A 23,378-nucleotide genomic window follows, 5' to 3' on the forward strand; every position below is an offset into this window, starting at 1 on the left:
AACCCCAAATTTTGAGTTTGCGTATGGAGCGTCCGATCAGAATCCAGACCAATCCGGTCCGAGAAGGAATGCACGGGTACTTTAATATTCGTGCCAAAAACAGATCGGACGGTCTTATCCAAACTCAAAATTTATTATACTTGAGGGGATCCAAATTCTGGCTTAATGGGCTTCAATACTACTGGACCGCGATTGATTGGGGTTTGCAAAGGGAAGGTGTAGGATCGAATGTAGGCCTCAACCCGATTGTAGTGAAACGACAGCCGAGACCTGGATATTCTTTTTTTTGATGAAAGACAGATTCTGCCATAATTTATTGATTTGAAAAAGATAAGCCGAGACCTGGATATTGAATCTAGATTTCCCAAGACTTATGCAGAGTCAAAGGTGTGGTTTTCTACTGACATTATTCTCTGGCAAGGACCGTGAACCACTAATGGGTTTCGGGTCTCTGCAAGCAAAAGTTTCTCTTTTTGTTGATTCCAGTGTGGTTTGCAGATAACTTATTAGTCGGGATGTCAATGGATTGGATTGAGTCGGGGTTTGAATCAGATTAATATAATTTTATTATCTTCATACGGACCAGATCTGAATTTGCAGGTCAAGACATTTTGATCCATATCCAATCTGTTCAGTTATTTAATCCGATCTGTTTTGTTATTTTTTTTTTCATTTCACGTTTTTTTTGTCAATGTTGACTGTTGAGTTTTGGGATTGATAGTAGTGATTTATTTTCATTTAAAATGATACATTTTAAGCAATGTTAATGAATTGGGTTCGGGTCGGATATATATTTTTTTAATACAGGTAGAACTGACATTAGTCAAAATTATACTACCTAAATTCGACCAGTGTCACTTAATTAATCATTTTTTTTTCTTTTTTGATAAAGTGGGGAAAAAACCCACCAGTTTCCATTGAAACAAATAGATGTTATGTTGGTACCAATTCCAAAAAAGAAGCCAGTAACAACTTACAAAAGGTATATACAAGTACCATGAAAACGACATACGTGTACCGAAATGATAAAGATGCTCACAGAGCAAGAAAAGCCACATAGGAGGTCTAACAACAAAAACATGCTCACATAGCATCAAAAGTAACAACACTAGCTAAAGAAAGAACACTAATCAACTCATGCCAGAGCCATCAGTAGATCGGTACCAAGCATTCCATCTTCCTGTATGTCCTCCTCGGCCTCTTGATGGATTGCATCCTCTGCCCCTGGAAGGAGGAAACCAACCCCTATAGGGCTCAAATCTGCACTTGGAATAATCAAGTCCTGACAAGGCATAGAAACAATATCCATTGGCATAATTAGGGGTAAAAAAGGTAATAAAGCGCTGTTAAGAGTAGTACACCAAAATATAGTCAATGAGATAATCTTGGAACCAACAACCTGTAAAGAAGGAATAGGTGTATGTTGAAAACAAATCTTATTTCTCTCCAGCCACAATATCCATAGTACAACACCTCGAATTAGCTCAATCAATAAAGGATCTTTTAAAGGAATAAGAGCTGCTATATGCCAAATGTCTGACATGGTAGAGCTAGTAAACTGAAAATTATTATGAGATGCAATCCAAGTCCAAATTTGAAAAGCAAAAGGACATGAAACAAAGAGATGATCTACTGTTTCAAAAGCACCACAGAAAGGACAGGAAGGATCTCCAGTCCAACCCCTCTTGCATAGGTTTTCTTTTGTAAGAATATTATTTCTTTTTAATAACCACAAAAAAACCTTGATCTTGAGGGGTAATTTTGAATTCCAAATGGAAGTGAATTCAATATTAACAATGCTGCCATATTCAAGCCACCTGTAAAAAGAATGCACAGTAAAATTTTTCCCAAAGGACCATCTCCACAACAAAGAATCAATTGTAGCTGGATTTGGTGTATAGTATTGGAGTTGAGTATGAAGGTTATTCCACTCAATCAACAATATACCTGTTAATTGTCTCGTAAATTGAATATTAAGGATGTTATGATTAGAAAAGACCTCTATTACCAATAGATTAGGGTCTCTTGCTATAGAGAATAAAAAAGGATAAGAAAGGGAAAGAGGAAAATCTGATATCCATCTATCTTTCCAAAATAGTATTGTTGAACCATTGCCCAAATGCTTAATAAAACATAAATCAACAATATAAGCACCCTTTGTAATACCCTTCCAGAATGGGGAGCAAAGGGAAGAATAACCAGTGTGCCCATATTTAGATAAAATGATAGATTTCCAAAGACCCTTAGTTTGAGAATCTTGAAATCGAACCCACAATTTAGCCAATAGGGCACTTAATTAATCAATTAATTATCTAATACCATTTTATTTATTTATACAACTTAATATCAACTAATACACAATAAATCTTAATTAGCGTTGAATTTGAAATTAAATCCAACCAAAATGCGATTAAATGAGTCAGGTAAGATGCGGTCTGTACCCATGGGTGAACCCAAGAAGGAATTGGAGTAGGAAATGCCTACCCTGAATTTGAATTTGAACTTTCAATCCAGTACTAATTGTTCAGTGTGCCTACTCCTAGCCTGAGCTAGTATGATTCTTGATCCGATTTCTTTCGTGCTTTGCTCGATTTTTCATATTTTGTTTTTTTTATGACTGTGATACTCCATTTCATAAATATATTGAGTGAGAAGAAGAGAACAAGAAATGTCTAATGGTGAGACCTATAATTACAATTTAAGGAAATGGACTAGTAGAACTTTTTGAATATTTTTTTATTTAATACATATATTTCGGTTAAATTTTTATCTAAGTTTTAACTTCAATTTGCTAATTTACTAAGAACAATTCCACTTTAAACTGTGCTAAACAAATTTTTAATTAGCATAGAAAAATATTTCAATACAGTGTCAATTGATTTCATAATTATAACATATGATAGAAATTATGATCCGCCCCAATCTGTACCCAACCCATATAGTCATCGATATGATTGAATTACCCAGATTATTCTTATTTTATTATTTTTATATAAGGTTCTGGTCAAAATTAATTGACCGAATTCGATCAGTGTCACTTGATTGATTATGTAATATATTTTTTTATTTATCTATGCAACTTAATCTCAATTAATTAATAATTAGTGTATAATTAATCTTCATTAGAACTAAATTTCAAACTAAATCTAACAAAATATAATTAAATGGCTCCGATTGGATCTGTTCCGTACCCGAGGCATTTAACGTTTACTAAAAAAAATTACTTGAGAAAGAAAAAAAAAAGAAAAAAAAAAAGAAAAATCAAAGTATCCTTGTCACTTTACAAGGTCTTTGCAAACAACATAATAAAAAAATTCAAACTCAATACATTTTGTTCTTTGTTTTGCCCCGTGTAGTAGTAATGTAGTATCAGGAAACATTTATCTTAAAAGCATGTTTCTTGGCCAAAATGTTTTCAATAATAATCTATATCGGCATTTTAATTGGAGCTTAAGGAGTATGATCACAGGAATTGATAAAAAAAGATGGTAAAATTAAACGGATCGGATTAGGCCATATCCTTAATTTGACTTGACAGAGGAAGGTCAAAAAAATTTAGACACGTATCAGACACGTTTAATCATCCAATCAATCGTTTATGGGTTGGTTGGATCGGGTCAGTCCATTCAGATCGAATAATAAATTGACACCATACTCGTAGCATTATGTCAGAGACTCGGAATAGTTTGTATTGCGAGTATATATTGAATATTTTGTACAGAGTCTGGTTAGTATGATATTGGTATAATCTGATATTAATTTCAAAATTTATTAGATACATTTAAAGAACGATTTTAAACTGTTTAAATTAATGTAATTTAATTTGATACTAAATAAGTTTTAAAAATGACAAATTTTACATGTAAATACACAATTAATGAAAGAAATCAGTTTGAACAATTTAAATTTATTATTTTAAACTAATTCGATAAGTTTTCGAGTTAGTGTTATATCAGCGCATACTAGTCAAATAATATTTGGGCTCTATATAAAATCATATTAAATTAAATAAATTCTGAATGACTTTAAGTCCTTATTATAAGAGCATCTACGATATTAGAAATTTATTGGCGTTATTTTAGATGGCATTAAGCGGACTCTTAATCCAGATGAAACCTCTCAAATTATTAAAATCACGCTATTCCGACTTCTATTTCTTCCTTTTTCATACATTCGGATATTTATCTGTTGACCTATATTTTACCGAAAATATTTATTAATATTGAAAAAAATATAAAATTTTCAAATTTACATCCGAATTGCAAAATTTTTGAAATCTGCTCTGAGAAATTACTTCCAGAGTCTGAATTCGCAGAATAATTTTCTGGATCAAGAATTTCTCTTTCTGGTAAATAATTTAATTTATCAAGTGACATTTTTGGTAAATTATTTACCGAAAATAGGATTTTTAAATTTTTTGTATTGAAATATTATAATTTATTTAAAAAAAATAGATGAAATACTATATAATTGAATTTATTAGAAAGATTATTATAAATAATCGGGATCAATATTTTTCAGGTCAATTTTTTTGCAGTTATAAGATAAATTAAAATATTTATTGTGTGTTACTGAACAAAATGTTTTGAATATGAGTTATTGATTCTAATTCAAAAATCACTTCTACATGACTAAAGAAATTATCGTGATCTTTCTAGTACATTCAAATTCTAAAATACTCTATCTATTTTTTGAAAAAACTCAATTTGACATCCGATGAATATGTAATTCCCCCCATCCTCGAATGAATTAAGTAAAAGAACTTGCATAAAGGATAAGATCCGTAAGAGGATGCATTTCATTTCACAAAGCATAAGATCTATTTTTTGCCCCATGATTAAGAAATAAGTTGCGTATTTTTTTTCATCGCATGAAAAATTATATAGCCAAATTTGATGGAAGATTTAATACAAAACGTTGAGATTTGTTATATAATCAAATTTTAAATCTTCCTAAAATTTCAGTGGCCGTCGGTTCCTTCATTCCTCCTGCGATAAGGATCATTATGACTTTTAAGCAGTCGCCTCTTTTATCCCATAATTACGATCAATTGATTGGCACATAAATCACATTAGTGATGTTTCTTAATGAAAGTTAGAATTAAGCGACCCATAAGAAAAAAAATGAAACCTTTAACTAAATACAAAATATAAAGAGTAAATTTTTTTTGAAGAAGGTTGTAATTCGAAATTAATTTTTTATTATTATTATTATTTATAAATTAAAACTTTGACCATTTCATTACCTAATCTAATAATTTAGCCCATGGGTTATTTTTGTGAAAAATTCTCTCTTCCCTTTTGCTCAGCTTCTCCGAAAGAGCATCTGTAAGACTGCAACCCACTAACCCTGAAAAGTCCTTGACATGGCCTACGGCTATGGGTTTCTCAGATTAAAAAAAAGGTCCTTGACTTGACTCTATAGGAAGAATAGACACGGTGTTTAATAATTTTAAGACCAAACGGGGAATTATGGGTCAGCGACTCCATGTGGCATAGACCAGTCTTCAGTGTCTGAGAAGCAGAAACTCTGCCAACGGGACCCATTCCCTGGTGCCATGAATCGGGTGTAATTAGACAATTCTCCCAAGTCAACATCACTCGGTCAACTACCCGTTGAACAGCTCCTCCTTTCCTTCTCCTCGCAGCTTACAGATCGAAACGAGAAAGAAAAAACAGAGATAAAATAAGAAAGGGAAATAATCAAATAAATCTTGTTTTCTCTTACACAAGCGACTTCACCTCCTCTCTTCCATTATCCTCACCGATCTCCAGCCACAATGCAAAAGGTGATAGACTGCTCCAACTGTCACACCACGCTCCATCTCCCAGAAGGTGCCATCTCGATCCGCTGTGCTGTTTGCCGTGCAATCACCCATGTGGCCGCGCCCCGCTCCATCCCCGCTCCTCAGTTTTACTACAACAATAACCATTCTACCTCTCACCGCCTCCCTCCCTATGCTCCGGCGCCGTACAGCGGGTCAGTGCCCTGGGCCCCGGCTCCACCAAGCGCGCAGGGGAGTAAGAGGGCCGTGATATGTGGGATTTCATACAAAGGCTCTGAGTACGAGCTGAAGGGGTGCCTTAATGATGCCAAGTGTATGAAATATATGCTTGTGAATCGATTCAACTTTCCTGAGTCGTCAATTCTCATGCTGACAGGTGGGTCCCCTGCTTCTTTCTGTACATCATGGATAATGCTAACATTCTGTTATAGTTTAGCATACAAAGTTAACATTAATAGTAGTTATGCCGTTCATCCATTTCTATGCTACAACTATCTGATAATTTTGAAAATTGACACAATATTTTGTCCAAATCTAAAAATTAGAATTGTTGAGAAGTTGAAAATGGCTTCTGTGAAATTTGGGCGAATTAAAAGAAAATTGGTCATTCATCAAACAATATGAAACATTCAGTAGTTTGGTTTTAACGCCTTTGGATGGTGATTACCAATTCCAAATTGGGCTGAACTTGACATGGACCATATCCATATGATGGAGAATTTCTAAAAACATTATAGAATTTGATAGTTGTTTACAGCGATTGTTCAAAGAAATCAAATAAATGTAAGCTAGAATTAATATCTTACATTTTTTTTTTGTCCAAGATAGACTTTTAACAAAGGTAGTCAATTGGTGATAATTATTATCTTGTTTTCAGATCTTTCACAGGTATACGAATCAAACAAGTGCCACCATTTTTGTATAAAATGTTTCAACATTGAATAAGTAAATTTTTTTATCAAAAAAAAAAGAATAAGTAAATTTATTTTGATCGTAGAACAATCAAGTAGACATGAACAATATTACTTTCCTATGTGGATGTAAAAAGGTTGCAGAGTTTTGGCTTTGTGTCAGTGATCAGGAGGTTCTGATATTAAATGTATTACCATTATTTATTTCCATAAATCACTTAATTTAGAGACAAATCGGAGACAAAATTTTGAAGATATTTTGAATTCTCATGTATATAAACTTGCTGCTGAAATGAAAAAAATGGAGATTTTACGGATCATGAGGGAATTAGTGGTAAACAAATGGATATCCTTGATGAAAAAAAAATGCTGTCAGACAGTCAGTGTCCTGGGAGGGTATTCATTGCACCAGTTGCAAACCAGCTGATACCGCGTGGGGACATTTAAGCCTTAAAAAAACGGCATTGTAACACATATTTGAAGCCATCGTATTTCTTGCAAAAGTCACATCGTCAAATGTCCAGACTAATAATCCTCACTACAATAGTTTGGTCTGGGTGATACTTGATTTGATGACAGGAAATTAATATCCATGTAATAAAATTATGATATTAACCTCACCATTATATGAAAGTTGAGATGCAGATGATGAAACTGATCCGTACAAAATACCTACCAAGAAGAACATACGCATGGCTTTGTACTGGCTAGTGCATGGGTGCCAGGCTGGCGACTCCTTGGTGTTCCACTATTCTGGACATGGCGGTCAACAGAAAGATGAAAATGGCGATGAGATCGATGGGTTTGACGAAACAATTCTTCCTGTGGATTTCGAGGAAGAAGGAATGATTATAGATGATGAGATAAATGAAACTATTGTGAATCCACTGCCACGTGGGGCCAAGCTTCATGCCATTGTAGATGCATGCCATAGTGGGACTGTTTTGGATCTGCCTTTCCTTTGTAAAATGACTGCGTCAGTTAATTTCACCATTTATTTGATTTGATTTGTTAAGTTATATACAATAGAAAGGTTGAGTGATTCAAGTTGTTTTTTCACTTGTGAAACTATTACAGGAGTGGGCAATACAGTTGGGAGGATCACAGGCCGAAAAATGGACAAAATAAAGGTACCAGTGGCGGAGAAGTCTTTTGCTTCAGTGGCTGTGATGATAATCAAACCTCTGCTGATACAGTGGTATGAATTGGCTAGTTTGATCCTTTTTTCAGAAAACAATAAATGAGCACTCGATACCAGTTTGCTGTAATTATTTAAGTAATGACTAGTACCAAAAGGATTATCTTGTTTTGCTTGTTTTCAACTTGATTATTTGTGTTTTGATTGAGGTATCCAATTCATCAATCAGTCCCAGAAGCGATACCTTACCAGTACTAGGCTTTATGAATTCACATAGATATTCTTTTGTTTCTAATGTTTCGCAATTGCCCACATAAATGTTCTTAAAAGCTTTTGCAATACCTTGCCAGGCTCTGTCAAAGGTCACTTCAACAGGTGCCATGACATTTTCCTTTATCCAAGCGATTGAAGAGGGTCAAGCAGCCACATATGGAACCTTAATAAATTCCATGAAGGCTACTATTAGAAACGCCAACTTGCTGGATGGTGTGGGTCGTGTGGCTACTATTTTAACTTTGCTATTGCATCGTAAGACTGTGCTACAAGGACTGAGACAGGTTAATTCTCTCTCAATTTGTTAAGTAAATTTTGTAAAGCTCATTAATTATCTAAAGATACCATACCATTTTACAAGGGATTGATATCAGCCCAGACCAGTAACACATCATGTTATCATCTCTGCTATGAAATTGGATAAGAGATAACCCAAAAGAAATTTGAATCAGGGTCAAAAAGCCTACTAAATTCATCTAGAACCATTTGGAAATTTTATTGTTGGTTGTTCAGATTTTGGTACACTGGTAAGGGGGTAGCAATAGGCTTGAGCTGTAAAGTTTCTCTTGACTTCTGTCTCTTTTTTTCAAAACAGACCAAATCCTATGATATGATTTGCAGCTTTCATCTTCTCAGTCTTCTTTTTGCTCTCTTTGACATTTAACATTTAAGCTCGCAATCCATCTTTTGTATTTAAGCAAATAAAGTCGCAATAATTTTGTTAAATATTAAACTTGTCCCTTTGAAAAATAAAATAAAATAATCTATCCATGCTAAAAAAAACTACAATAATCTATAAATTTATTTTTGCAGGAGCCACAATTAACGGCCAGTGAGCCGTTTGATGCGTACGCAAAGCCTTTTTCATTGTGAACTCCAAAAGTCTTTGCTATTTCTTTTTTGGCAGATAAAATAGTTATTTTGCAAGAGTGTCATATTAACATTGTCAAATTAACTGTAAATTGGATTGCACTTGCTTGCAAGTTGCGCGTGTTGTTTGCTTGGAAACTTGAAGAGTGCATTTCTGTTTTTTTAATTTGAAAGTTGCATTAGTAGAATTAATATTTGCATGTGCAGTTGCCAAAAAAAAAGACGAAAAGAAAAGAAAAGAAATGACTTTGCGAGGTTGTTTCAAGTTTTTTTTTTTTTTTTTGAATGCCATGTAGTAAGGTTGTTTGAAGTTTCAACAACAAATATTTGAATTTTCATGCGGAGACAAATAAGATGAATTATTTTGGAGGAAAGAGTGATTGCGTCACCTATCTATTTGCATCTTTCAATTTCGAAGAGATCTGTGTTATGATCAGATGAAAAAGTTGTGAAAGTGCTCCGGATAACACACTGAATAAAATTATGATCAATTCACAAAATTATTTAAATAAAAAAATATTAAATCTCCAAAAAGAAAAAAAAGGGGGGACCGCCCCTGCCAGAGGCGGTCTGGTTGGGATGTGGCCCGCCTCAGGCTCAGGCGGTTAGGGCATTTAAAAAAAAACGACATATGGGGTTATTTTAAAAATTTTGTATTTTTTGGAGGATATTAATAAAAATGGCCGAAAATGATACATCACATCACACAAACTAATATGGTCGTGTCATGTGACTCATTACGTTATCAATATTTTCTAATATTGTTTTCTTACTTTTTAGTATTTTTTAATTTTATGAACTAATTTAAAATTAAAAAAAAAATTAAGCGTGACTGGTTTTGTCACATTTGATCAGATTAATGACATAGTTATTCTCTATCATATTTAATTCATGTCACGTGAATAAAAAAAGTTTTAGTCGTAACGTGAATAAAAAAAATTTAGTCGTAACGTGATGAAATTATTACAACATATTCCTACCAGTATAAACGTCAGTTTACATGACATTATGTGATATTCTGTTGCTTATAGCCTATAGGTCCGCTCCGCATTGTCTTTAAGAGAAAAATAATGGTAAATAACTAAATACTGTGCTGTATATAATTTCATGGAACAAGCAAAAAATAAAAAAAAACCTGCGTCTTGCACTGTGTGCCAACACACGGCAAATACGGTACGGTACATTTTTTTTTTTGTCAGATAGGTTTTGACCTTGTTAATTCTTTAGTTATGTTATATTTTCTGATGTTAATTGTGAGTCATTGGAATTTTTTTTTTTTTTTCTGAGGAGACAATCATTGGATGTTGCTATCTGTGGCCTGCATATGGATCATGCTCGGATCGAGATTCGAGACTCAGCACATCAGACGAATGTTTTTTTTTTCTACTTCTTTTTCTTTTTTAGGTTAATTCCGTCGGAATATCAAACTAATTAATGCTGAACAATTTCGGCTAATAATAAACTGAAATAACAAAAAATATTGATTTCAGCTATAAAACATAGAGGAGGTTTCAAATGCCTTTATTTTTTGTGCCTCCATCATGCCTCCATTTTTTAAAACTTTAATAACTCAAAATTTAAAACTTAAAAGTCAAAATAAAACCGTTAGATGATCTATGTTATTTTCTCTATGTGCTCATAAAAATTATCACATTTTAATTTTGTTTTTATGTGAATCAATAAGTTCAAAAATCAATGTCTAGAAATCATCCATATTAATGCATTTTTTACAAGCTCTTAATGATAATCAAAATAAAATTGAAATGTCATAATTTTTTACACGTGCATAAATAAAATAACATAGATCATATCCAACTGTTTTATTTTGACTTTTAAGTTTTAAATTTTGAGTTATTAAACTTTAAAAAAATAGAGGCATGGTGGAGACACAAAAAATGGAGGCATTTGAACCCTCCTCTAAAACATATAGGTCAAGCTTATTTCATGGGATTTGAGCAACAACAATCGTTAATTAAAATTTTGTTGAAAATTTCATTTTACTTAATGAGCAATAATTTATACACCAAAATTTATTAATTTTAGACATTAATTTAAAACTATAGATCATGCTTTTTATAATGCTGAATTTCAAATTTAAACATCAATTTTAGTGATTGTCAAAATAAATAATTGTCAAGTGAATATCATCATAATTAAGCATTAAATTTCAAGATAATACTTATATTAGTGGAACTTTAGGTCATATCGTTACATAAAACATAATGGAAAAAAAGTGAGTTGAGCAGAGAAATGATGATAAAAGTAGTAAATAGATAAATTTTAATAACAACTAGGATATACTAAATACAAATTAACAATCGTAAAAGTTAATTTATTTGAAATGTGATCTACAATATATTTATATTGTAGTACACACGAAACATAATTGAATTTGATACATCTTTTACCGTTTATCAAACAACTTGTAAATTTGTAATTTTCCATCAATCTTAATTAATGGAATATCAAATAATATTTAAATTGCATGAAATTTAGTATGCAATCATTCATAAGGTCGACAATAACAATATGTCTGTACGTTTCTTTCTATTTTGTGATTTTTTTTCTTGATTTAAAAAAAAAATGTCAAACCAGTAATTGTCAAGATAACAATTTCACCATCCTTTAAAAAAAAAAATATATCAACACCCAAAATAATAGAATATAATTATTTTTATGATAGCACATTAACTATTGTATGTCATCCAATCCCCGCATAGGTTCGAGTGCGTATCCTCTGAGATATCTCAACTTTTGCGTGACCGACGTGTCCGGTGCCTATTCGGGGTGATGTAGGGGGTCAGTATTACGAGTGCTTTGAGATTCGTGCATAACTTATTTAAACGGTTGGGATTTTCCATAAAGTCACGCAAAGTTTGAGATATCTCAGAGGATACGAATTCCATAGGTTCCGTATACTGCGGATCAAGGCGGAATAGGACAAACGCACCTTACCATTATTAAATCGAATTAAATTGTTTTAAATGATAATCAACGATCAATCTCCTCATGGTCATTGATTAATCGTTACAAAATTAGATTCCTATTTGGCACCAAGGAGAGAAAAAGCCAATAAACAGAATGAGAGATAACGTGCACGCCTACGCAGCAGGGAATAACCTGCCGCGAGTTTTGATAAGAAATTTCCAGATACTCAAATACTAAGAAGTAAGAAACCCGTTTTTTCTTCAAGAAAATTGTGCGTCTAACTTGATTCACTTACTTTTATTTTCATCAGAAAAGGAAATTGATGAAACAGGTAGGAGTTCATGCAACTTGAACAAACCTTTCGGATATTTTTATAAGCAGCATACATGTCATTTTGACATTACTATACCGAGTATAATATTCAAGTTTGCGATAAACTTGATATACTTTTTTCTCGTCACCTAGTCATCAATTCGTCATGTCCTCCAAAATCTATTTGGTTAAAGCTCGGAATTTAATAACTGTTACTTCTTTAGAACAGAGTATGTCACAAGTGACTGACAGTGGGTTCCACCCAATTCGTAGAATAGCGTGAATAGTAGTAAACACGGAATCAACCAATCAAATGCTTGGGTTATCCGGTAGGGGATAATTGGGCATATGTGACAAAATGTTCTTTTACAAAGTGACAAAGTCGATTATAAAATTTTGACTAATGGTCTAATGCGGATTTATTTAATAATTTGTTGGATTAGAAGTTTACTAATAAGTAATAAAGTAATAATGCCCGACGACCTGGTACAGTTGGTCAACATGGATCTCGGATCGCAAATGCACAGATTGGTACTTTCAGGGCCTGTTCGGCCGAATCACTATTCACGTGGGAAAAAAAAAATTCAGTTCAACTGAATTTTTTTTTTCCCACGGGAACAGTGTTTTTCAGTTCAAATCCCGTGCCCGCGCCCATTCCCATTTGTCGGCCGAACATGCCCTCAATGTTTGTTCATAGATTATTCTTTGTTTATCTCGCTAAAAATATGACTATAATATATACGAAAATCACCAGTAGGAGTGGAATTTGGAGACATCACAAATATTTTCTAATTCAGATCGCACCTCTGATTTAAAAATTCTTGGATCTGCTTCTCATCTCTGTTTGGTACAGTTTAGATCCGTGAAAGATCCAAAATCCAATAACCTCAACTCCCAAGTCTCTCTTCTTCCTAACCCTGCTTATAAGTATACAATACATACCCAAAGGATTTGGATGATGATTGCATGTAAGATAATAATTTCATTAAACAAGTCATTCACAGACTTATTAGTTTCTAATAACAGGCAGATGTTGAGGTAGAATTTGAATTACCAAGCCTCAAAGGTGCCAAATCATTTGATAGTTCATTTCTTCTAGATCCTTTCAAGCTCTGTGATGAGATCACACCATCTGATGAGGGAGGAATTGGCCCCTTTGGCCTTTTTGTTCTAACTAGTGATGTAGAAGGCTAGGAAGAATACACTGCTATCTATTTCAGGATATACAAAAGCTCTGATAGATAGATGACTCTCATGTGCTCTGACCTCAAAAGGCACTCTTTCTCAACTTCTTATCATAATTAACAAGACAATTTTCATGTGTTCCCCTGCAATATATTGAAAATCTGAAAGTACTGTCAGTTACCTTATTGAAATATGCTAAAAGCCCCAAAGTATTCTACCTTGCTAGAAAGTTGCATATTAGATATATTACATGAGGAGATGTGTTTGTCCTGATGTTAGTCCTGTATATGGGAATTTTCATTTGTTGCATTATTTGGGGATGGAAAATATCAAGGTTTTGTGTATATGTTTAGTAGACAAAATGCCTACTTTTAAAAAAAATATTGAGTCATGCATATGAATTATATATTTTTTTTTATCCAAAAATTAGCTCATCAAGGAGAGAGGGTGTTTACAAACCTGCACATGGTGCCTTTGTTGAAGTAGATATAATCAAGGACAAAAGAATTTCACTGAGAACCCTGGTAAATATTTTGTTTAACCTATTTTATCATAATAGAGTTATTCATTTCTGTGCTTCAACTTTAAGTTGGCCTTGCTAATCTCTAAATCACACTTAGTTTATTTTATTTGTAATACTTCATGGTCAGAGGTTACTGTGAAGGCACAATTAAGCCTCAACAATCTTAAAATAAACCATAAGGAGAAACTCAACAATCTTAAAATAAACCATAAGGAGAAAGTTATTCCAAACATCCTCAAGTGAGCATGCTCTTTTCTCATTTACCAGTTGATTTGGGGATAGAGCTTTTACAGTCTTATGTAGATTTTTGTTCAATCATTAAATGCTCAAATTTTTTATTTAACTACACATTACGGAAGAAAATCATACAGGGTTTTTTAGTTTGTTTTGGTGATTCTATTATTTTTATGTTTTGGGATAACACATACTTTGAATAATGAATAGCAGGTGGTATGATTACACTACTTATGTTCAAAAAGAATAAAACTAAATACTGTATAAATTATCCATAACAGATAGATCATTCAGTGCTAGAGAGCTTTGTAGGCGGTGGTAGAACATGTATGACAATGCGGGTCTACCCAAAACATGTGTTGACTGGTCAAACCTCTGGACTTTATGTGTTCAACCATGGCTCTCAAGAGGTGAAGATCAGAGAGCTTAATGCATGGGATATGGCAAAGGCTCGTGTGAATATAGAAAATGATGATTTTATTAGTAGGGACTATATTTAAGTTGGTAAAAGAGTCTTTTCTTGTTTAAGATTCATTCAGGCATGACATTACGTGTCTTTGATGAGCTAATTGATAGAAAATTTGTTGCAAGTCAAGAAAAATATATTAGGAAACATTAATGTGATGCTATTGTAGTATCTGAGCATTATTTGAGTTTAGTTATTTTCTATATGAGTTCCTCAAAATTTGTCACAACTCACATGATGATTTGAGTTCCTCAAACTAGATGAACCCAGCATGAAGCTCATTATGAGCTCCTACATGCACAAAGTGCTGAGCTCCTGATCTTGTTTTCCTTTCCCCATTTCACCGACCAACTGTGGGCCTCCACATGAAAATGCATGGACCCCGTCAATTGTAGATAATAGGTATAATAGGAGGAAAAGACAAAGGGTATCATTGGCCCAAATATAGATTCCATCCATCATGTATGACAGGTGAAAACTGAAATGGTAGGAAAAGACGAGGGTCATCAACTCGGATTTCTTTTAAGCCCCCAACGATTCATGACTAGGGAAACCAAGCCCGATAAACAAGAGGCCGCTCTGCCACCTCTTCTATAAAAGATAAAACAGAGAATAAAAGATATGAAAAAAGCTACTTCTGTTTCATGGAATAATTGAAAGTATAAGAGTATTTTAGATAAATTATAAATTAGAAGGTGAATACTTGATACTTGATAAAATAACATGATGTATAGCAGGAACAAAGGTGAATCAAATAACCGTCAAATTGATATCATGTCATCATGTCGTCAAAACAAAGGTGCATCATGTCATCATATCATACAATTCTTGATACTTGACAAAATAAATTAAGTTGTCAAATTTGTAAAGTCGAAATTAAAAAGGATTTTCATTTTCTTTTAGAGTTTTTGTGACCAAATCATATTTACAATTATTAATTTTATAAAATTTTATAGTAATTTGCCGCTTTAACATGTGTTAGTATTTGTGAAAATATTTAATGAAATTTAGTCAATTAACAACAAAATTTGGTTTTAATTTTATAAATATTGTGTAATGAAAATTATAATTATGAAATTTATGTTATAATTAATGTCATAACATATTTATTGCTTAATTAAATGATCTTGACATATTAAATTATATAACATTACATGCATGTTGCATATATGACATCTTCTATGCATGAACATGAAACATAACCTTTTGTTTTGTGAGTTAATGAAGACACACGGGAATACGTCGTCCGTTGGTCGATCAGAATCGTTTAAATTAAAGAGCAATGCATTTCTTGTCTTGCACTCAAGTTTGATCAAAATTTGTTTTTATTTACTCATCCATCTAGTTAACAAAAAAAATGAAGCATCATATGCCCATAAACGCTTCGTGTTGGATCGAAACTCATACATGATAAAACTTCCAAATTTTTATGTTGGTTACGTTCAATGTTCTCCCTTGATCATTTTTTAAAATAGATTTGGAATGATTTTATTGCAGATCAACCCTTGATTTTCTGCGTGAAAATGAACGGTCATAATATATTTTCTAAATTTGAAGAGTCATATAATGATGAAATTATATAAAAATGACATCTATATGTATTATCTAGCCATATAAGATGTTAAAAAAAAATTGAATTTTTTTCATATTTATTGTTGTACATACATTAAGTAATTAGTAAATATCAAGCTTCCATGTCATCCGATAAGTGAAGAACGGTCCTGATTTATTCATTTGAGATAGTTGTGGGTAGATAATCCCTATTCTCTTAGCTAACATAACATTTATGTTTAAATCCGATCCTAGATGATACACAAACTCTTTTAATATCCGTGCATAATAATGATCAGACAGTCAGATTTAAACAAAAATATTATGTTACATCAGAGTATATGAATTCATTTATTTTTCTCAAATCCCAATCTAACATATCTAACATATTTAAAAACAAATATAACATATTCAAAATAAATCTAACATATTTAAAAATAGATCTAACATAACATATTTAAAAATAAGTCTAATCTCTTTAATAATAAATCTAACATATTAAAAAATCTAACATCTTTAATATTTGCAAGACCTCTGTTTCGGTTTATTGAACATAAAATAAATCTACAAAAATTCAAAGTCAATCTATTTAAACTAACCAAAACAATTCAGTTTCGGCCTCTGTTTTGGGCTATCCCGAATTACTATATTTAGATTCAGTAGTTCCTAGACGAAACAGTTCTGTTTCTTGCCGGAACTGGACTGTTTTTGGCTGGAACTGGGTTGTTTCTGTTCGGGTTTGTGGGGTTTGGTCTGGGTCCGGGGGGGGGTTGGTCCAGATCTAGAGGTTTTGGTCCGTGTCTGGGTCCGAGGGGTTTGGTCCAGTTCCAGGTGGGTTTGGTCCGGGTCTGGGGGGTTTAGTTCAGGTTTAGGGGGGTTTACTCCAGTTCGGATCTGGTTCTTCATGGTTCGGTCCGGGTCTAAGCGGGTCTCGGGTTAGTTTAGTCCGGGTATGGGCAGGTCTAGTGAAAAAAATTGACCCTCATCTTTGCTAGATCCGTCCCTTGACCCGGTCCGGTCCACGGTTCGGACGTTTCGGTCTTGGTCCGTGTGGGTTTTTTCTAGACACTAACTGTACGTGTGAATGTATATATATATTTTTTGGTTCTTACGTGTGAATATTGAAAATTGCAATTTTATTAGTAAGGATTATATCTAGGTTATTAGGGGAATATTTCATTCTTTTAGATGTATTTTGACATAGTTTGCTATTGTGCTGAGCTTAATGTTGGAGTGCGCTATTATTAGTTAGAGAATAATGTTGGAGTGCGCTAATTGTTAGTTAGAGAATAATAATGTTGGAGTGCGCTAATTGTTAGTTAGAGAATAAAACAAATCCTCTGACTTGTTAAAAAAATGTCAGGGCCATTGCAATATTTGAATATTTATTTTAAGGAAGCGTCTAATTGTCCACAGATTTGACTTGCGCGAATAGTGTAAAACTACTTCTACATGCTGTATAATTATACAATATATCACACAAAATATATCAGTTAATCACAAAACATTCAGCAACTATTTGAAGTGGTCTCATGATAGTTAGAAACAAATTGCAACTTGCACAACATGACAAAAAAATGTATTTTCAAACTGTACTTTCGAAAATTGCAGTTATAAGAAATTATTGGCAGTTAGTGTTAGTTATTAGCAGTTATTTTGACAAAAATGTGATAAAAAGGCAAAATTAAATTTTCAGAATAAATTTTTTTATTCTTTTTTCTCTATTTAATGAACACACAAATAAATCATCAAAATAATGAATACTGTAAAATAGACCACTTGAACTGTAAAAATAAAATGTACAAACTATAAAATTGCAGACATGCAAAATTCACATATGAAAACGATAAAATAAAATGTTAAAAAATATTAATTTTCAATACTGTAAAATTATCAAGTTAAACTGTGAAAACAAAAGGTAAAAACTATAAATTTACCAAATTGTAAAATTAGCAGATGAAAACAATTAAACAAAATTTGAAAAATATGAATTTTCAATACTGTAAAATAGTCAACTAAAACTGTGAAAACAAAAAGTAAAAACTATAAATTTACAACATTGTAAAATTAGCAGATGAAAACGATTAAATACAATTTAAAAAATATAAATTTTCAATACTATAAAATTGTGAACTTAAATTGTGAATACAAAACGTAAAAATTATAAAATTTCAATAATATAAAATAAGCATATGAAAACGATAAAACAAAATGTAAAAAATACAAAATTTCAATACTATAAAACTGTCAACTTAAACTACAAAAACAAAACATATAACCTACAAAAAACCAATACTGTAAAATTGTTATATCTAAACTATAAATCAATTGCATGTATACAACATCCAGAATATTCAAAATAAAAAGACAAAAAATAAAAACAACAATAGCTCAATACTGTAAACTGACACATCTTAACTAGAAATATGACAATTCCAAACTGTAATACACAATTGCTCAACAAAACACATCAGTTCAACAACATCTGTTCAACACAACCATAATATTCACCACACAAATATATCTGTCCAACAAGATGCATATTGCAAAATTACAAGGTGACTACTGTAAAATAACCCGGTTATGTTCCTGATCACCTCTATCAAATCGTCTCTTTCTATCTCAGTGGTCAGAGCAGCGGCTGGACCGACAGTTGTTGCGAATTCCAACAGTTGCGAGGAAGAAGATCACGATCTCCTTACAGCTCCTTAGACGGTGCTACATTGGCGCCTGGTTGACCTTTCAACTATGATTACTTTAAAAAGGCCCGAACCTATTCCTCCTTTGAGCTCCGGCGAATACTGTAAATATATTAGATTGATCCTGTAAAATATTGTATAGATCTCATAAACCTATATATTAGATAGATCCTGCAAATTTCTTTATGTTCAGAATTCTCAAATGATGATTGGGGATCAGACGCTAGTAACACAATTCTCAGATCGAACGCTAGTAGAATAAATCATGCATCAGTAATTTTATATATAATAGTTGAAATTATGAAACTTGAGGTTTAGTCTTATAAAAATTGAAAACATGTATCAGCTCGATTCGCATCTCTCTATCATCTAGGAATTTAATCCATATCATTCAAAAAACAAGTTATAAAAAACAAATCAATGCATAATCAAATAATAGATCTGATTACTATCTACTTTAAGCAACTGTAACAAGGTAGATATAACTATTGTATATACCATTTCAGTCTACTCATGAAACGATACTGTTATAGTGTTATATATATTCCTTTTACATGCATGATATTCATTGGATCTAGATAAAAATCTACCCCACTATCAATTTAATTTGAGAAATCAAACACATGTGTATGATAACATGATGCATAACGAAAACACAAAGGGAATAAGAAATACAAAAATTAAACAAATAGAAACTCATATGAATCTCTACTCTCGTTGCATTTGCACGCGACGTGAAAATCCAAATTGAAATTATCAAAACAGAAAAGACAAATAGATTAATCAAATTACACTTAAAATCCGTCACAAACTCAGATTGATTGCAAATACTGACAAAAATGAGTAGAGGACATTTACTTTATTTTATAAAATTTAAGTAAGAAAATTTTGACTAATCTAAGAAAATAATGTGCAATATTTCTTACCAAAACTTGAAACGACGCATGCACTGTTCGTAGCAAGCCGAAATTGAACCAACACTTGATTGAAGCAACTATTTCATCTATTCACTACTTTTGTTAACCTGATCTGATCAATTGTGAGAAGGGCATCTGCTTTCAAATGGAATTACGTGACCTTGATTGGAGGGAGTAGATAGAAGGAACAACAAGATAAGAGAGAACGATGACACAGAGACAAATAGATCTGTTTTGTCGAATCATCGTGGAGTAAGCGCGCGGCCTGACTGGGCGGAGGTGGTCTCGCCTTCCAATGGGAGGCGGTCGATCTCAACGTAGATGTGAGATCTAACAATGACGATTTAATTGGGCGGAGATGGCTTGACCGGAGCGTTGGTGTGGATCTCGTGTGTACGGCGGTCAGAGCGTGAAGGAGATGGGGGCAGCAGTGGTCACCTTGATCTCCTTCGCTATCTGAGAGAGAGACCGATCAGATTTATTTTTTGTAGATTAATTCATTGAAGAAGATAGTGATCAGTTTTGTAGATTTTTTTTTTTAAAACGGAAAGTTAGTTTGGGAGAACCGTTAAAAGTAGTTTAGAAGACAAACTGGATTACTTGAGATAAAGTTTGTGAACAAACTGTGGACAAAATAGTGTGGACGATTACCTTTTCTCTTATTTTAAATCATTTATCTTCCAATCAGGAGATTCCTGATGATCGGGAGATTCCTGATGATGCATGAAAGGAACTCACCTAGAATTTAGATTGAGCAAAACAATTTAATTAATGTCACGATGAAAAAAAACTTTTCTTTATTCTTGCGAGTACTTTATGTAATATATTTACTTGTTCTCTCTTTTTCAATTATATAATGATTTTTCTTGCCAGAAATTGATTCTTTCCAGACCAAAAGTTAAAAAACTTAACTTTCAACTCCGGAAGACAACGTGACTGTTAATTCATGCTGCATTCTTGAAACACTATATAATGTGATACTTTTTAATCCCAAGATAATGTTTAGAAATATAGAAAACTTGACTTCCGTAGCAAAGAAAAGAATAGCAAATCATCCAAGAAAAAAACTATCCTTTCCTCTCAATGCACCCTACCTTATTTCCTTCATAAAACACCCTCTTGTTGTTAAGTTAAAACCCACAATTAATTCCTCTCAGCCCCACAAAGAAGGAAAAACATGACCACAAAAGAAAAGGAAGGGCTGTCAGCTCCAAAGCTCCAACTAAAGCTGTTGGTGGACCAGCATTCAAACCGGGTCCTGTTTGCGGAGGCCGGCAAGGAGGCACTTGATTTCCTCCTTGGACTCCTTAGAATCCCTCTCGGCCTGGTAGTGCATCTTCTGACAGAAGAGCAGATCCCTGGGTCATTCACTTCCATCTACTCTAGTATTCAGAATCTCGATGAATCGTATTTGATGTTGTCAGATCGTGATGTACTCCTCAAACCAAGGTTGCCTACAGTGTCTCTCCCCCTCCTTGAGCCTGACTCACCGGCTCTTGCAACACCACCGCCTAAGAGATATTATAGGTTCGTAGCATTTGTGTCTATATATATATGTTTTTTTATTTCTTGTCCCTCTGATTTTACTTTCTTAAATTTCAAGTTAGCGCAGCAATTAATATGTATAAATCTTGTTTAGCTAGGCACAACAATAAAGACAATCTTGGTGACACGTTAAGTAGTTCCCATATAACTAATTTGAAGAATATCAATTTAAATAAGATTAACATTTCATAAAGACTGATTAGGCGAACATACATAATCATTCCAGGTGTTCAGGCACGGTACATACCTGTAGAGGGAACCCGTTATATATGACAGACGTAGGAGGGATGCCTTGCCCCAACTGTCGCCAACCCATGGGGACGGAGATGAACTTTCTAGAGAAACCAAAGGTAAACAGCGGCAAATCTGGTTACGTGAAGGGACCAATCACATACCTAGTAATGGATGATCTATCCATGATGCCCATGTCGACTATATCTGCTATCGCGTTGCTTAAGAAATTTCAACTGAAGGACTTATCTATGCTTTGCGAAATGACCGTTGAATTCGGGAGGAAAGAGGTGGTTGATTAACAATTCATCGTATCTTAATTTTTCATATCCTTGCAAGTTTTATTAACTAGATTATAAATTACAATTAAGGAAGAAAACTTCCATCGTTCGTGATTTTCATTTAAATCAGAGTACTGCATGGGAAAACATGCATAACTGAGGATCACAATGACATAGTTTAAATTTTGTAGATCAATTGTGCAGGCTCGGTAATTTAGATTGAAAAGTATGAGTGAGTCTATGGTACTATGCATATTACGATTTATTACTGTGCTACGGTTCTATATTCGAGTTTTCAAATTCTAACGGTCGATCCGAACCGTTCATCTTGTTCTCCATATTAATATGTGTTTGGAGACCAAATTTTACATTTTTTGAAATTTTTTTACTATTTTTTTTAGATTTATTGAAAATCACTGTTTTTGAATGGTCCAGAATTTTCAGATCAAGTGATTTTTTAAATATCTAAAAAAATAGTAAAATTTTTTCAAAAAATGTAAAATTTGGTCTCCAAACACATATTAATATGGAGAACAAGATGAACGGTTCGGATCGACCGTTAGAATTTGAAAACTTGAATATAGAGCCGTAGCACAGTAACAACCCGTGATATGCACAGTACCATAGACTCACTCGAAAAGTATTGTTTCCATACTATATTTAGCCTTTGTAAGGCGAATATAGCTCTTATTAATTAGTTTAGTAAAGACTGATGAGTTTCTACATTTGTAGAGCTTGGAATTGCTGAAGGCTTCACTTCAATCTAAGACAGTATTGACAGATGTTTTCGTTTCGGAGCCACTGGTAGACATTGATCGATTACAGACAACATGAAGTTATTTCTCAATAGTACATCCAACTTTATTGACAAATAATATGCAAATATGTTCATTCCAAAATAATTAGCAAGACTATCCGTGAAAATATATTTGCAGTGGTTGCTTTCTCTGGTGGCCACATCGCGTGAAACATTGGTTATGGCTGCATGGGATCATGTTTGCTATACTGGACATCTATGAAAAAAGTTTATTTTCAGCCGGTAAAGAAGACAGGTTGAAGATACGCACATAAAATATTTTTAATAATTTGTCAAGTACTTGTGTTTATTTTATAATTTTCTATGTAAATATTTGTTCATTTGCACAAGGCTGCTGAAATATTGTTTATAATAAAACAAATATTGCTCATTTGTTCATAAAAAAATATTGTTTATAATAAGACAAATATTAAAATGCTTGTGAAAAGCATACGAACTGTCAGAATTTCTTGAACAAACTTGAATGAATGAATATATACCATATCATACCATACCCGCGCTCTGATTACGGTGCTTGGAGAGCAGGACCCAGGGAATATACTGATTGCAACATAGAAAAAAGCGCAATCCAATTGTTATTTATTTTCTGGAACTTATGGGAAAACATGAATAGATCCGGAAGGATCTCAAAGTATGAAAGGCAAATTTTTTAAAGAAAAAAATTAGAATCTTTCTGATTTGCCCTCATATGGCTATGACCGCAAGTGCCTCG

General features: G+C 33.0%; 2 protein-coding genes and 1 long non-coding RNA gene across 4 annotated transcripts; all 3 read left to right on the plus strand.

The window, feature by feature from the left end:
* Positions 1-5,648: 5,648 nt before the first annotated feature.
* On the plus strand, positions 5,649-9,177 carry LOC144567794 (metacaspase-1-like). The gene is made up of 5 exons (XM_078317975.1): positions 5,649-6,161; positions 7,342-7,672; positions 7,774-7,894; positions 8,185-8,391; positions 8,921-9,177. The coding sequence occupies exons 1-5, from the start codon at positions 5,780-5,782 to the stop codon at positions 8,978-8,980; spliced, it is 1,101 nt and encodes a 366-aa protein (XP_078174101.1). The 5' UTR covers positions 5,649-5,779; the 3' UTR covers positions 8,981-9,177.
* Positions 9,178-13,806: 4,629 nt separating this feature from the next.
* Positions 13,807-14,829, plus strand: LOC144567280 (uncharacterized). The gene is made up of 2 exons (XR_013515383.1): positions 13,807-13,926; positions 14,441-14,829. It is a non-coding gene; the product is annotated as an uncharacterized LOC144567280 (long non-coding RNA).
* Positions 14,830-20,841: 6,012 nt separating this feature from the next.
* On the plus strand, positions 20,842-22,916 carry LOC144567581 (uncharacterized). 2 transcript variants are annotated; one of them, XM_078317744.1, is made up of 4 exons: positions 20,842-21,319; positions 21,564-21,858; positions 22,582-22,698; positions 22,785-22,916. In XM_078317744.1, the coding sequence occupies exons 1-3, from the start codon at positions 20,970-20,972 to the stop codon at positions 22,681-22,683; spliced, it is 747 nt and encodes a 248-aa protein (XP_078173870.1). In that variant the 5' UTR covers positions 20,842-20,969; the 3' UTR covers positions 22,684-22,698; positions 22,785-22,916. The 2 variants fall into 2 exon arrangements, with proteins under 2 accessions (XP_078173870.1, XP_078173869.1); XM_078317743.1 differs by having other exon boundaries at positions 22,582-22,916.
* Positions 22,917-23,378: the final 462 nt, after the last annotated feature.

Source organism: Carex rostrata, chromosome 16, assembly GCF_964058835.1.
Source record: "Carex rostrata chromosome 16, lpCarRost1.2, whole genome shotgun sequence".
Classification (NCBI taxonomy): domain Eukaryota; kingdom Viridiplantae; phylum Streptophyta; class Magnoliopsida; order Poales; family Cyperaceae; genus Carex; species Carex rostrata.